A 17,018-nucleotide genomic window follows, 5' to 3' on the forward strand; every position below is an offset into this window, starting at 1 on the left:
CCGGGCTCGTTTCCTGTTTCGCGCGGGAAAATATGCAAATAATATGATCATCGTGCTTACCGCGTGCCAGTTCCGAAACTTTTTTGATCACTTCCCGGCGCGGCGCACTCGACGCGCGTTACGCTCAAAGAAGGCCGGGCTGACATTCGTTCGAGTTTGCGCGGAACTTGAGCGATATTGGCATGGTACTTCGGTTAATAAGATGCAAAACACTTTGGAACTAGCCGTCGAAGGAGACGAGGACGAAGAAGAAGAAGACGAAGAAGGGACAGGCATACAAAGATCAATATGCGTTCCAGTCGTAAAACGCGGTCTCGTAAAATGAGCCACTTCTCCAAACGAAGAGAGGTCACGAGGAGATTGCGGGCGTGACAGTTCCAAAACACGTAAACAACATGCGTCAATCTATCATTGTAAAATAATCATAGAGGAAAACGTTCAGTAGTTGACGTTTCATCTGTTTTCGGCATTTCTGCGAGGATGTTGTCAGGTACTGAGGTGCGTGAGAATTTCAAAGAGACCGAATAAATAATAAATAATTGATATTGATAAATAATTAATAGGTCTCCATACACCTTGATGTTTGGTGGGATCCGAGCGAGTATGCCAAAAACTAATGAATGTTGTAACGAGCGTCAGCTATTGAGCGTTTTCCCTGTAAGAATCGACCAAATAACGCGAACAGCTGGCAAATCAGAGCCGAAACATAAGATGTTAGTTGTTATATTTCTAAAATGTTAGACAGTGTAAATGCACGCGCTAAGAATGCCTTGGTCTAACGCACACACTTTTATATACTTTACTCATCATAAGCCGAATTTATTTAATAATATTTACCCATTCTACTCTGAGCGAAACTCCATTCATTAATTTGCAAAAAACTGCCTCAATCAAGAGCTATGTTAGATCGAAGCATTTTTGGACGCTTATACTGTCTACCATTTGAAAATTGAACATCTTGCGTTCGATTCGGAAAGGAGCAGAGGGCCAATCGTATATTAAAGCGACATATCATCATATGGTACCATCAAATTACAAAAGTGAGCAAATGCACCAGGCGGTGACCGACGAAATATTCCAAGCGAATTCGTTCAATTTTGTGATTGTCACCAACTTGTGTGTGATGCACAATCGACTCCCTGATTTGCCAAATGTCACGTCACTCCACAAAGTCATAAATATATCCGCAGCGAATGACAATGCGATGTGTGCGATGAATTTTCAAGACAGCTTTCATACACGAAAACAAATCGTATCGGACGAATCCCACAAGACCTGAGCGCTCAAAGTGTCTCAGCGTCCTTGTCCGGGACATGAAGTCGCGGAACGAGATAATCACCGCGTGGTGTTTTTGCTCGAGGCTGGTGTTCATAATTCCCGGCGCGAACAGTCGGGTTAACGAAGCGAGAGTGCGCGCCGCGTAGATCGATTAGAGCCGAGACGAGGCCGTGGCCGCCGCTCGTGTGTCCGCGAGCACAGCGCGGTTAGAATTTTACGGCTATGCGCGCTACATATTCATAGCGCGCCGGACCAGGAGAATCGTTCCGGAGGCTGCCCCGGCGCATATTCGGGTCAGCTGCAAATAACGACTGTCGCCAAAAATCATCGTGATTTATGCCGAATCCGATCGCGTTTTCCGGCCGACGTTCGCCACCGCCGGCGAAGTACAAATCGAAAACTCCGAGCGGCACGGCGAACTTATGCAAAATAGCGACCGCGAACGACGGCGGCGACGGCGGCGGCGAGCGCGCCGCGATGATTAATCGCGTCGGCGAGCCGATTTAAAAGTAAAATCATTTATTCGATATGGAGCCCGGCGATGACAACCGGTAATAGCCTGCATTACGCGTAATGACAAACGGCGATGCGCCGGCGCGATATGGAAAGTGGGTCATCTCTCGACCCCTTCTCTTACCTCCCCCTTGCCTCCCTCTCTCGCCCCTCCGACGTCATAAAGGCGTCCAGGACATCGCCCGGAAGCCTTTGGCGTTCATCCTACCGGAAAATTTGCTCGCTCAGGTGCCGACAAATGTACCTCCTCTGTCCTGTCCGAGGACGTAAGTACGACTGGAATAAATTCGCGACAAAAATAAGGGAGGAAGGAAGAGGCCCAGTGAAAGAGAAAGAGAGAGGAAGAAAGAGAGAGAGAATGCACAACCGACCCGTACGGCGTCACTATCATTCGTAAGACACCCGCATCCTTTCCCTTCTAAGACGACGGGCGTGCAAGCTGTTCGTCTAGAAAATTTGCATCTCCGAGACGTTCAGCCTGATTGCCCGCGCCCGTATCGCCTTTGGAATTAGGTACCCGTTCCGGTGCAAATGCGACGAGATACGCGGCAGGTTTCCCAAGACCAAGAAAAATAAGGCAAGAGAGAAGTTCGCGAAAGATATTAAATAAATAGGAGATACGACAGGAGATCAATGAAGGAATGAATCAGGCAAACGAATTAATACATCACCGTCCACGCGACATGCACTCAATTAGATGCAAAACTTTGCTTACGGCAAAGTCATTTCGCAGCAAACGGAAAGAATTTTATAGTGAAAAGTCGCTACAGATTCCGTAGGACTCTGTCGCGGAACAGATCGACACACATTCTGCAGTAATTCATTATCCTTATATATCGTATGCGCTCATCATACCTTAGCAACTGAAATGTACTATTAAAACATTTGTTGTTTTCAGCGAAATTTATCATGTTACTTACAAGTAAACCTACCCAAAAAATACACTCTGATTTCTTTCCAATTTGGCACAAATTTAGAAGCACAAAAATATTTAGGTTCGTGTCTCAGTTATACTGATTTTATTAAAATTTTAATTAATATTACCGAATTTCTCTCTCGGTTTGGCCGAGATTCGAACCATTTTTGACTAATTTAGCACAGATTTAAAATATTTCGGTTGGAATCTCGGCTAAAGAAATTTAGAATGGAAATTTAGAAATTTAGAATTTTGTGTCTCAGCTATACCAATTTTGTTAAAATTTTAATTAAAATTGCCGGATTTCTCTTTCTCTCTTTCTCTTTCTCAGTTTGGCCGAGATTTGAGCCATTTTTTGACTAATTTAGCACAAATTTGAAATATTTTAGTTAGAATCTCGACTAAAGAAATTTAGAATAATTCGTGTCTCAGCTATGCCGATTTTGTTAGAATTATTTAACTATATCTTGTATTCAATTTTATTTCTTATGCATTTTTGTTGTACTTGTTGATGATAGGAGTGAGAATATTAAAAAGCTACAAAAAGCTGCCCGTGAAACTCAAAGTGAGCCAAAATGAAAAAATATGACCTAAATATTTTTTGCACTTCTACATTTGTTTCAAATCAGAAAGAAATCGGAGTGTAACTTTTGGGTACGTTTAGTTAACGGGAAATACTACTGATGAACTAAAAACCTAGTAAAATTGAAAAGAATTTATATTAAAAAAAGAATTATAATATTCTTTCTGTGTAATCAGACAAATAAAACCGTCACCCGCAAAAGGAAATGACGAGGCTGTCGCAGAAATTCACGTGTTATCCGGATACATGTCAACGTGGACTGTTGAAAACCGAGCGAAGGACGATCGCATTAAAATTCACGATTAAAGAGCGACATTAACCGCGATGGATAACTGACGGTGACCTTGGAAATCCCGACTGAAAATTCACGTGTCCCGGGATATCTTGTGGCTTTTTCCCCGGTGGCTAAACGATTCGCGCTGAACTTTCCCCTTTGTGGAGCAAGTTCTCGAGGAGCTCGTTTAGCCTCGGGCTACCGGACGGCGCGGCGCTCGGACAGGCGTGAAAGGATTAAAGGAGCGAAATAATGTCGGCGCACAATGGGTTCCCCTTGCACTCACCACGAAGAAGAACTGTCCACGACGACGAGGCTCGAGGCACAGTCCCGGTTAAGCGTATAATCTAGAGCAGGGTTTCCCAAACTATGGCTAACTGCAGCGCGACATCGCTCCTCGGAGAATAATACAGACATTCGCGCGGTCCCTCTAAAATCGGATATAATGTTCTCCCTTGCAGGAGATTAGTTTAAGTGAAGTACCGTCGCGTTTTAGATTGTCATTCGGAGCCATAATAATGACCAGGCGACCAGAGTCGCGACAAGTCGTTATCGGGAAAATATGATTTCAGCTTTCGTTAATACTCGAGATCAAAATTAATTAACCGAAAAACAAAACCAAGACAAGAAGCTTGTACACGGGTATTATAATTTTATCAACAGAGGAATAATCTCCCTTTGGTATTTAAAAAATATACACTATAGTAGAGAACTATAGTAGAGAACATGATTCTCAAGGAAATCAAGTAACATCGACATTGATGCAGGCATTTTGTTATCCTGGACATATTAAATGTGTCCACGGACGTTTGACAAATGACACAATTTGTCATCTATATACGCATCTTTGGCTGAAAGAAAATATTTTTCAATTACTTGTGGCCCACACTCTACAAGCTGACATTTACTCAACGTGACCTTTACGAAAACCGTGACTCAGCTATTTTTAATTAGGGAGATTCCGATCAAGCGCAGAAGCTGCGAACGACGCGCGCCCCAGCACGTCCAGCGGCGCGGTGGCTGGCGGGAAGAGACGAGCGGGAAGTTCGTCGCCGGAAGAAGAGTAGGAGGAAACCAGTTTCGGGTGATATATCTTCGCGGTCTCGCCTCGACGAGCCTCTCCTAAACACCCGAAGAGACGACGCGGAGTAAAAAGGGCGCAGCAGCAGCGTGGCGAGGGAGGGAGAGAGCGAGCCCTCGGCACGCTTTCGCCGGTTTTTGTCCGCGCGGCGTAGTTAATCCCTCGGAGTTTGCCTCGAAACCGGCTGAAGAGGAGCTCCTTCGGCAACTCTCGGGGCCACCCCCGATGGGACGGAGTCGGGGAGGAGACTTGCCGACTAACCGCGGCCGCTGGCTGCGAGAGTGGCGAAAGAGGCGCAACGGCGCAAAATAAACTACCTCCGCGTCGCATAATACACGACGTTACCTCGAGCCACCCCCGAGCTCCTCGACGCCGTCGTCAGCGCATCCTCTCTCGCCCCCTGCCTCGCCTCTGTCCCCTTTGGCCGGAACGCTCTTGTAACACGGTCGTCGCGCCTCAAATATAACGCGAGGCCCCGCGCTCGCTCTCCTTCTCGGATGGCGGACTCGCTTAAGCGAGTCGCGAGGCACGCACGCCCCCGGATTCAGACTTAATTAAGTTTATATTTCAGTTTCGATGGGCACACACATGGACGGACTGTCTACCGTCCTCCGCGCCGACACACGTGTTACTCGCATCCGGGATGCTGGCGCAACTAGGTCTAATATCGCGGAAATCGCTCCTGTCCGCCTCGCACGCCCGACTTCTCAGTAAGAGCGCCGGCGCGGAATTATTTCGCGCTCGGTCTGTCTCAAAAAGCAATTTACGTTCATGCATATGTATGATAAATGCGTATTATGTTTTTCTTATTTTCGTGGGCAGCGTGTCTGCCTTCATACGTCGACTGGTGGTCCCGCGCGACATCAAATCTAATTGCATGCATATACCAAATGAAAATTTCAAAAAGACATAAAAAAAGGCGCTCCCCGCGATGATTTATTTTCACGTGTACTTTGCACGGGTTGGTCTTTCCACGGAACTTGCAAGATTAACGTAGAGTCAAGATTTCAAGTAGAGGTCGTTCCTTAATTAGTTTCAGGTCGACTTCACTTCTTGGTCGAAGCTTTGTTTCAGATTTACCCAGCGAGAAAATTAATCAAGAAAATTGAGAAACAACGAGAGATGACGATTTTTCCCGATACTTCCATATATTCAAAGGAAGATGTAGGCTCTAAATTTATCGTTTCCAGAGGGAAACGTGTGCGAGAGAGAACGGAATTTTTTTCGCCAGAGCACAAGTACGGTGAATGTGTGAGAATATGAGTCGACGCGACTGCGTAATGTTGATTGGTACTCACATTGAACGTCGAGCAGGATGCTGGCGTTCATCGGCACCGTCAGCGTGATGTGGCGCGCGACGCAGGCTATGGTGGCGTTGTGATGTCCACGTAAGACCTTAAGGTGAGCTCTGCTGCTGCCGCCGGATGTCGAGGGCGACACTGTGAGATTGTCCGGCGGTTGTTCCGGACCGTCTAAAGTGGCTTGAGACAAGGTCATGCCCCACGCCAAAATGGGCGGCGGATTTCCACCCTCGGCCGCGCACTCGAGGATAAGCTCCGAGCCCTCCTTCACCGGCACGAACTGGTTCCCGGGATCCAGCCGGCGACCATCTATCAGCAGATACGTTCCACGAGGTGCCTCTGTAACAAGGAACCAGCCGGTAACCGGTTTCAATTAGTGACAATCTCGTAACATTGAAAAATTCACTCGAACGCGAGCGATTATTGCAGCGCGCGAAAAGGATGGTAGTTCGACGTTATTTCTCAAGTGAGAAATATCGAGGAGACGAACATTCGTCGAAAGAAAGGACATTCGCGTGTTTAAAACGCGACGATAATCACAACGAACTCCGATAATTTCGCTATTAATTTTGGCTGTCAGCCCTTGACGAGCTGAACCTTTAAAAAATGAATGAGAAAGACGTAACTACTAGAAAAAAGAAACCGTTTTTCAATTAATTCTAAGTTGGAATATTTTTTTTATTTTATGTATAAGAACGTATAGATTACCCATTTTGTAATCAAAACTCAAAAATCGTAATTTTGTTGGATTCTTGCATAACTGTGGCACAGGGTGTCCCAAACTCTCTTCCACATATTTATTTATACCTTCAACTATTCAGCGTGCGTTTTTCCTTAATATTTTACAATTAATTTCTCGATTATTATTGCGAATATCGCAAAACGATATAGGACTTTTATGTTCACCTCCGTTCTACATTCTTACCAAATATGCGGAGTCTGGAACACCCTATATAGAAGTCCGTGGACGCGCGGCAATGTCACAATGGCGATCACACCAGTGCGTCAGCTAACATGGCCTCCTCGGACATAAGTGTTGCGAGGCGCAACGAGAAATAGTAGAGGGAGAGAGAAAGAGCAATACAGTGTATCGCGGATCTAACGTTAACGTCTCGAGCGGGCAATTTAGTGGCGCGAGCAATGTCGCATTTAATCAGATTTACCAAATGCGCGGCCGCGCACGCGGAACAGTTTTTGGTCTCAGACGTGCTATCGTGTCGCCGGCGGGCGTAAATTAAAGTCACCCGTGTGCGGCGGACTTTTTACGCGATGCCACACAGCGGGGAGGAGAAGCGCGACATATGAGGGCCGCAATTTACAGCGAGCACGGCGTCGCCCGTCGCGAACTGGCCGGTTTTACGACGGTCGCTCGTCGGTACGCTCGCGTAACTTCCCGCCATCGTTGCGACTCCTTCTACCATTTTCTCATCTCTCCCCCTCTTTCTCTCACGCTGCGAGACGCAGTTTAACTGCTCGCGCGAAACGCGAGAACCTCGGGAGACTCCGTGTCCACCGGGTCGCCCTTCGAAGCTCGCTTTAATTTTCGCCAACTTTTCAATTGACCGGACTGGGCTAACAACTGATTAAGCCCCGGTCCCTCGACCGGGCTTGCCTTTGCAAACGAAAAAGGTAGGTAGATAGGTAGGTAGTTGGCTGTTCTACCCGGCTGCGCTTCTCGCTTCGCGAGAGAAGTAATCCGACCGTTTGTCTACGTCGAATCTCCTAGGAAACCCGCGAGATGCTTTAATGTACTTGAAACTCAGCTTTTTATCTCGCCCTTGCTCTCTTTTGCCTCTTCCTTCCTGTCTATTCCCTCTCCCTCTTTCTTTCCCCCTCCCTCGCCAACTAACCGTTGGCCCAGCTCTTAATGCGCCCGGAACTTATGCGTAATTAAAATCTAACGATGCAAATCGTCCGGTATCCGAAGAATTCTCGTGAGAGACGTAGACGCGAAAGTAGACGTCCGCAAATTCGGTTACCTCACGTTCTCCGCGCTCGATACTCATCTGGGACTCGTTGCATCCTGCTTTTCTTGTTTTTTTCCTTTTTCTTAATTTCCCTCTTTCCTTTTCCGCGCGGAATCGCCGTGAAAGCAGCGAAGCACCAGTTTACCCCATTCATTAAGATATCGGCGCTAAATCGTAAATCGCGGGCAGAGAGTTCTAAAGTTGCACGTAAACTCGCGATGAAAAAGTGCCGTCCGGAAAAACAAAGAGGTAAAAGAAGGGAAACGCCTCGTAGAAAATTCACCGCGTGCAAACAGTGGCGATAATAATTTTGAAAAACTCTTGAGGTGAGGTGATTCTCGCGCCCGTAACGAGAGAGAGGCAGAGAGAGAGAGAAAGAGAGAAACGTAAAATAACAAGACGGACTACATCCGATTACTTTTCGGCGCAAACGTCGGGAAAATTCGTAAAAGTCACTCTCGCAGTCCGCCTTGTATAAACCGACGCGCGGTGCCAATCTCTCCCCGGTCTCCGGGTTGACTTCTCCGCCATACTCTCGCCGTGCTTCGATAAGATCTAGTCACGTTCATTAAATTTTCTCGTACTGTCGGCCTTGCCAAGACGGATGGTAGGGACGTTCTCGAAATAGGTCGCTGAATAAGAGGAAACGTGCAAAGCCTTCTAAAGACAGAAATTGTAATTGTATCTCCGGTATGATTTAATATAATAAAATATAGCGCGGGCGCGGCACCTGCAGAGCTGCCGAGTAAAACGGCGCAGGCATGACGGAAAATTTAATAATACCGGGAGATTTAATAATGGAGCCGAAGCTGCGTTCTTTTCCAGTTTGTTAACTAAATATATAAAATTAGACCGGCAAGCGCCAAGGAGCATCGTGCGCATAGATCTTATTTATGCTCGTATTATTCTATTTTTCTAACATTTACGTTGGAGTATACATCGGCTTTCTTGACAACAAATCGGTAAGACTGTGAAAATAGCGATAGAAACTGAATGTATCCGATACACTCTGCGCAAATCGTAGGAAAACCTGCTTTAAAATGGCACACCGTGATAAAACCCGGCACACCGAGTCTAACAGAAAAACGAAGTGTAATATAGTACTTTTCTGAACGTATCTCTATTGTTAAGTTGGCAACACTGCTGGCAACAAAATATTGACGCATGGTAGCTGTCCTAGATTTAGCTTTTTAGAAGTTTGTGTTTTTGTGTTTTCTTTATTTAATTTCTAGAATTCTCTTTTCATTCTTTTCATTGTAGGAGAAATTTTGTGTAAAATGGTATTACCTCTGCGCCATTTTAAACAAGTCACAGCATACTAGCCAGTTCTGTAAAATATATATTTTTTTTTTATACTTATGATCTTGAAAATGTTTAATATTTTGATATAATAAAATGTTTAATATTTAATATTTAATAGTTAATATTTAACTATTGAAATGTTTAATATTTTGATATAATAAAATGTTTAATATTTAATATTTAATAGTTAATATTTAACTATTGAAATGTTTAATATTTTGATATAATAAAATGTTTAATATTTAATATTTAATAGTTAATATTTAATTATTGAAATGTTTAATATTTTGATATAATAAAAATGTCCGATATTTCTTTAATTGTTTTTACTTGAATAACTGCTTATTAAAGTGAGATATGCTGCAGGTCAATTATATAGTCCATTTTAGACCAGGTTGCCCTGCTATAATATTACAAAGTAGCTTAGCACTTTCGTCGCACCGTTGTGTATTTCCCGTTGATACATAATCCACAAATTAATAAAAATCATTGAATTAATATCCCGTTTGGTGTTAGAATGCGCGCTGAGTATAAAATACCCGACTTTTTATTTCAAAATAATCACACGCCTGGACTCCGGAAAGCAACAAATTATATTTTTGTCGCGGATTATATCGACGATTGTCGTTGCGGAATCCTCTTTTCGTCCGCGGGTCACTTTATGTTTTAGTTTTTTCTACTAATAGGTCGTCTGCGCGCAAATTATCGAAAACATTTTCGCTCTTTTCATCTTCTCTTCTCTGTCAACTTTAGAGTCTCCATGCTTTTTGAATAGCGTGCAACTCTCGAGAAATCGCGACATGACAATAGCGAGTGACTGTGTCAAGTCGATATTACCTAGATGGTAACACGAAGCCCGAAAACGCAGCGGGAATCTCGGGAAAATCCGGAGGTACTTTGCATACACTTTTCGCCCCAATCTTCGCTCTAAAAATCACGAAGCCCGGTTCCTTGGAAAGATTCCAGAACCATGTAACGCGATCGCGAATCGGGAAAAGAAAAAGGTTTGGAGGGAGGACGGCGGCAGGTCCTTCGTCGTTTTCGTTGTCGCGCGGGCGCGGTTATACGCTTTCGCGCGAACGTATGTCGCTCCGCGTCGAAAGAGACTGTAAAGAGGTCGAACTCCGCCCGAAATATGAAATCCTCGCCACCCTTCTCGTAACCTGCTGAATATGTCGCGCGCTCCTCGTGCATCTGCACAAATTCTCGCTTGAATATATGCGCGCGATATTAGATATCCTAATTATCATATTAACGTGCGGATTTAACGTGCCGCACACGTACACAAACGCGAAGTACATTGCTGAACGTAATGACGATGTATTAAACATAATGCGGAGAGATTTAGAATTCCCGCCATTAGACGGGCAAAAAGGCATCACCTTTATGCGCGGCTCATCCTCTTATCGCGAAATATAGTAAAAAAAAAATATATATATATATATATAAAAATTAATAAAGAAGAATTGTCGCTATTTAATTAATCCTCATACGACAAGACAGGGCCAACGATGATTTTATTCGTGATATATTTTCCAATGCAATCTATTCAAACTTTGCGATACTTTCGCGCCGGATACTATGCTGAAAAAGTATTTGTATGCAATAGAAAAATCTGTTCTTGTTAAACCGCTGTTTATTTATCCTAATATAAATTTTAATATACAGCAGAAAAAGACTAAATAAGAGAATATTAGGTATATGAATAGAAAAATTTGTTCTTGTTAAATCGTTGTTTATTTTACTGTAAATTTTAATATGCAAAATAAAATTAAGTAAAAATAAATGTACATGACCCCATCTTGTAGTTTATATCCCACACTTTCATCCTTGTTCAAGGGTTAAAAAGACCTACATAACTCTGAGCTATGTAGTTAGTCGACGAGATTCCTTGTCGTGGAATCTTCCTCAAGTGATATCGACGTCCCGACGATAAAATCACGGTCTCATTTGTCCCGCGCGAAGAATCGCACTCGAATTGCCTCGGGAAGTAGGTTAGACGAATTCGCGCAATTCGAGGTAAAGCCGTACAGCTCGCAACAATACGGCGCGGAGCCATATTGTAGCCGCGTTCGGTCGCTCGCTCGTTCGCTCGCTCGCGTCGCGTTAGTTAGTAGATAAGTCGCTTAGTCGCGTTTTACTTATTTCTACGATAAAGACTAGAGATTTAGAAGCCGGGCGGTAACGGGCAAAATATCGCACAAGCAGGTATTAGCGTGGCCGGCGATATTTTTTGCTCGCTCGAAACGAGCTGAAAAGGATTTAATCCCTTCCCACCGCGTTCGGAGTTTGAACGTATGCAGCGTTTAAAGTGGGAAGATAGTAGGAAAAAGGGCGCTTAAGCCGTACTTGACCTGACAGCATTCCACGTCGATTCAAGTCGCAATTAAATCTCTTTACGGCAACGATAATAATATCTGCCGCGTCACGTCGACCATTAGTAACATTTTTCTATCGAGGATCATAGAAGGAATTTACGTGCGCAGAAGGTTGTCTCATCATCTTTGCACAGTCAGAAGTAACAATAGGTCGTTGGAAAAGTTTCAACTCCGAGATTTTGAGAAATTTGCGCGAATATGCCCCGGTATTCCTTGCTTTCTAAAGTACAATATCGGTGTATTCTCCACTGCAATGTACTACATTATTGATAGTTTAGTTCGGTCAAACTTCACTGGAAATCGGTGAATACTCACTAATCATCGGTAAAATAGTCCTCTTGCTGATTCAATCAGAAACATTTTTGCCAATTCACATTGAAAGAATGACTCTTTCTCTCATGCGTCTGAAGACAATAAATCAAGGAATCATCTTGAAGATAATTCATCCTCTTGAAAACTATCTTCAAGAAAAAACCCATCATGCGCGTTCGTTTTTCGAGCTCAAACAGATACGCACACGATTTCGAAAATGGAAATCTTGCGATTTTAATGCGGATACGCGACAAATTGCCGCGTGCGATGGCGCACAGAAGCAAGATTTACGACGTGCGAACAGCGACAATTCGGCTGAAAATGTTCCGCTCGACACGGCGCGGTTTAATTTTCGAGAAATGATCGCGTAGTCGCCGATCTTGGAGAGCTTCCAGAGATCCGTGTCACGCATAGCGACGCTAGGGTCGCGCGGAAAGAAATTTTCCTGGAATCGTTGGGGTCACAGCCGCCGCGGTGGATTTGGAAAACGTACGATTCGTGCTGAAACTCAGATCCACGTTCTCTGCTGAGAGCATCTGTACGTGTACGAATGCACGGGTGAAGCGGAGGTGGCGGGTGGGTGGTAGAGAGGGCGAGAGGAAGGAAGAGGGAGGGAGAGAGGGCGCAGCAGGTGTTAATACGGAAACATAACGCCAGAAACATTCCCGAGGCGCGGATAGGAACGCATTCGGAGCATATGGCGCCGTATCTGCCCCGAGAGGATCCCCGGCCTGCCTATAGTTCGTAAAATTTCATAATATCGCGAGCACCGCGTCCTTCATGCAGCTCTAGGATCAGGGCGAGCGTTGCGAACGAACGAACGAATGAACGAACGAATACCGTCCTACAATGCGCCATTTCTCGCTACTTTTTACAGATTTTTATATCCGCGTAAACATCGCATGCTAATACCATGAGATTACGCAGCCGAATTATTCGCGTTGCTGTACTTGCGGCGCAAAAGGGATGAATAAGACGAACGTATAAAGAAGAAATAAAGAATCGAGTCCAATCAACGTGAAGCAAGATGCTACTCTTTTAATCCTAAAATCCATCAAAAAGTTATCCTAAATCTTACCCAGCGCATTTTCACGCTGCGGCAGGTTCAACTTTCTGCGTAGAGATGGATCCCGCGGCTTCTATACGATTTGCATATGATGACACTATCTGTGTTTGCAAACTACATCAATAATGTTACTATAAACTACATCAATAATGCTACTATTAACTGGTTCTCTCAGCGTGATTTTACTGTGACCGCAATGTTATACTTTTAGTTGAATCACCACTTCTAAATATAGCACAGGGGAGATATACACTATAATTGTACTTTAGAGAGTACGCGTCTCTTCGTTCAACAACAGCGATATAATCTCTTCACGTAACGCGAAAGTAACGAAGAATCATAGAGAATAGCGAGATGGGAGAAAGGCAATTCTAAAGCTGTATACTCGATATAAATACTTGTTACGCGCAAGAACGCCGGAGGTTGAAAAATCCCCCAGAGTTTATCTCAACGTTACCTTGGGGGGCGAACGCAAATTTTCTTGAAATTTGATTTAATTACTGGGGCAAGAATGCCCTTTTTAGGGAAAATAACTCGGAGACTAAGGAAGACTTCACTTTCTAGTAATGAAGGAATCAACGCGAGACAAGGGAGTTCTTAAATGCAGGCTGCAATACCAGCGCATGCCAAGACGAAAGGTATGTCTGCCGCCTCCGCGAGACACCACTCTCAGCCCCGTATCCAAGAAACTCGAAGGAAACGTTAAATATTCAGAGCGAGTCTCGGTAATTCCGCTTCCGCGAGGAGAGTGAAATGTTTTTGAAAGTCGTTTAAACGCCGCGGCGTTTACGCCTTAACGACCCGTCTTCTTTCTCGAATACTTTCCAGCGCGATAACGAACAATTATTAAATGGGTATTTTAATACGCGAATTTTTCGCCCGCACTCGCGACGGCCCGGAAATAACTCGTATGAATAATCAGGAGAGCCGCGCGCAACTAACTGCGCGTAAATTTTGTTAACGCGCTACTCCCATTCTTGGCCCCAAAACTGTTGTTCTCCCCGCGCCGACGCAGGAGATAAAATATGTAAGAATTAGTTACCGGCCGCTTACGCGCATCGCGAGAATATTCGTTGATGATATTAATTTGCAAACTGTACCGCGCATCCAACTTCGTCATGAGCGTAATCGTATCATTAGAGTCTATTAGAGTTCAAGTAGATCGTAAAATTACGGTAAAGCCACGGTGAGTCGTCGTCGGCTGGCGTCGCGACTCGCAAAGTTCTCTCCTCTGAGGGGGCAAATTCAAATGGAATAAATCAATGCAGGCAATCCAATCAAGTGCGCGAACTATTCTCGACGATCGAGCCCGCGTCTAGCTCCTGTCTGCGACGATAACTATCCGGATTATCGGGAACTGTCAATAAGCCGAAGAGTCATCGATGTGCCGGGGCGCCCGTCGCGGACCGTAAAACTTTGCGCGGGCTTTTATTTAGGAGAATGTCACGTGAAATCGCACTTTTCGCTGTCGTCGCCGAGTTATGGCTGGCGAAACGAGCATGATGCAGCGCGTTCTTCCGCGCGACCTTATGCTCGAGGTGAGAGCCTCGATATCTCGCGACGTAGCGCAATCACAAAACGTGATTCGTTTAGAAGATATTTTATATCTGTACCACACAATAATAAGATTTACATCTCGAATATTGCTATGGCTCTCCATCGTTATTATCGAGACATTTCAAGCGTTCGCACAAAGCAGCGCTGCAAGCAAATCGTATACGGAGAAACATTTTTTAGTGAGACTTATTTGTGAAAAGAATTTATTTGAGAAAAGTTATGTAATATTCTCTCACATTGAGAGAAAAAGTATCTAAAAAATAATAAATATTTCTTCTGTAGCACACCAATAATATATTTACTTATACTGATAACAAAATATTCTTTAAATGAGAAAATATACATTTTCTTAAAATATTAAGAAAATCTTAGCTTTTAGAATTTAGGTTTAGGATATAAATCTAAATTTATGTAAATTTATATAAATTTAAGAATTTAAAATTAGACGAATTAAACGAATTATTCCTACCGAAAATAAATTTTTAGATATTTTTTCTTTCAGTGTAGAAGGAGAGAAAAGGAGTTAAGATCCTTCATGACTTTGAGTTCTTTTTTTGGATTTCTATAAAAGCAGACATGAAGAATAAATTTCTTTCTCTAGACGAGAGAATAACCCGATCGGTGTAATTAGAATTGCTCTCCGAGGGAAGATGTGGGAAGCAGGATAGTGTTCGGCTCAATTGGATGTATAAGCTCGATGGATATAACCGTGATGCGCGCAGTAATCGTTCGAATCGTGGGGAACTACCAATAAATACGCCAGATTTAATGCCTTCCCCTCGGAAGGAAGAGAGAGAGTGTGTGTGTAAAAGAGAGAGAGAGAGAGCGAGAGCGAGAGAGCATCTCGCGGAATCAAGACCTCACGCATCACCGCGTTCAATCGACTTCATCGTCCACGTCGTTCTCCTCGTCAACGGTGTATTTGGTGCGGAAAGATTAGCTCCTTCCTTCGCTCACTCGCTCGCTCGCTTTTTGCGGATCGCAGAAGCTCGGTTATTCTGGACCGTGGGGTTATACCCCGTCCTGTCGTGCGTGTTCGACGTTCCCCGGCTTGCTGAACGTTCGCTCACGCCACCGAAAACATTTAGGACCGCCATTAATCTGTGCTGACGGTACACTTTCGGTATATTACGCCATCAACGTTCCCCTCGCGGAAGGACGTAGACTACCAGCGATTGTTCGTTCTTAAACATCAACGGCTTGTTTCGTCAGCTGAGATTTCATGATCTCTCTCTTTTTTGCTACCTCTCTCTCTCTCTCTCTCTCTCTCTCTCTCTCTCTCTCTCTCGCTTTCTGCCGCGGAAACAGAAGTTTTCGCGTTCGAGACGTCCCGCGCGCTCGCGCCCCGCAACTGCAGCTGCATCTAAGTTTTGGGGAGCGGCGACTGTTTCGCGCGCGCGCATTCTGTCATCGCGACAAATTGAAGGGACTAATTGAGAAAGGGCGCGAGAGGGCACGCGTACACGACAGAGAGAGAGAGAGAGTGAGAAAGAGAGAAATATTTTGTTACGGCTGCTCTTGTGTGAGCATAACGCATGCATGGGCACACGCATTTCATTTGCAACTTTGTTCCTCGCGCTTCCTCCGCAGTATCGCTTCAAACGACTCCATAGTACACAACACGGAATTCCAGGCGGGATTCCATTTGTAATTTTATGCGCATTTCGCGTAATACAGAGGAAAGGAATATTTGAAAAATCATAGTTATTCGTAGATATGTGTGTGTATGTGTGTGTGTGTGTGTGTTTATAAATCCACGAACGTTGCTTGCTCTAGATATTTCGATGATTCCCCGACGGAATTCGGGTCGGAACTCTATTTTATGCAAAAATATTTGAAGAATCGGGTTCACATTTACGAATGCACTGCATATATGCACACACACACACATACATGTGTATATATTTATATATTATTAAATGTTTTCTGTGTTACACAATTTATAAAACTACAAATCTAATACTATCTTAAATGCTGTTGTAAATCATAACAATCATCTAAAGAGAATAATCTGATCTCAGAAGCTTCGTGTCCTTTTAACGGATCATATTTCGAGTCTGAATGTTTTCCCTAAAAATAAAGATATCGACGATTATATTACGCCGTGTTCTTGATCGGTTTGTCGTCACCGAAACGATATCAACGGCGCTTACTAAATTCGTCAATGCAGACTCGGAAATAAACCTGACGAATTTGATAAAGCAAGAATGGGGACATGTCCGCATTTCGATCGTGTAACGCGGTTATGTAACGCGGTTACGTAACGCGGTCTTACTCCCAATCGCACGCCGCGTCAGCTGATCGCTCAATCAAGCGGACATTTATTCAGAGCACGATCCACTTGACGTTGCAAACGCTTCGAAGCGTCATATGGACCAGTCACAATGTTTCTTTACGCGCTGCAAAGCGTCTGCTGCTCTAAACGGATCCTATCCCCAGTTGACGGTTCAGTTAACCGCGTAGTCGAGCGGTCAGCTGATGCAGCGCGCA

General features: G+C 44.3%; 1 protein-coding gene across 14 annotated transcripts in view; it reads right to left on the reverse strand.

Annotated features, from left to right (window-relative positions):
- The window catches only part of LOC116850977 (hemicentin-2), a 477,927-nt gene that overhangs the window by 144,762 nt on the left and 316,147 nt on the right, over positions 1–17,018 (reverse strand). For all 14 annotated transcript variants that reach the window (XM_032829893.1, XM_032829894.1, XM_032829895.1 and 11 more), the window contains one exon: positions 5,944–6,285. In XM_032829893.1, coding sequence (XP_032685784.1) covers positions 5,944–6,285 — 342 coding nt within the window. The remainder of the gene's footprint in view (positions 1–5,943; positions 6,286–17,018) is intronic.

This window comes from Odontomachus brunneus, unplaced genomic scaffold (assembly GCF_010583005.1).
Source record: "Odontomachus brunneus isolate Ranch 3 - 2012 unplaced genomic scaffold, Obru_v1 Obru_scaffold_162, whole genome shotgun sequence".
In the NCBI taxonomy this organism is placed as follows: domain Eukaryota; kingdom Metazoa; phylum Arthropoda; class Insecta; order Hymenoptera; family Formicidae; genus Odontomachus; species Odontomachus brunneus.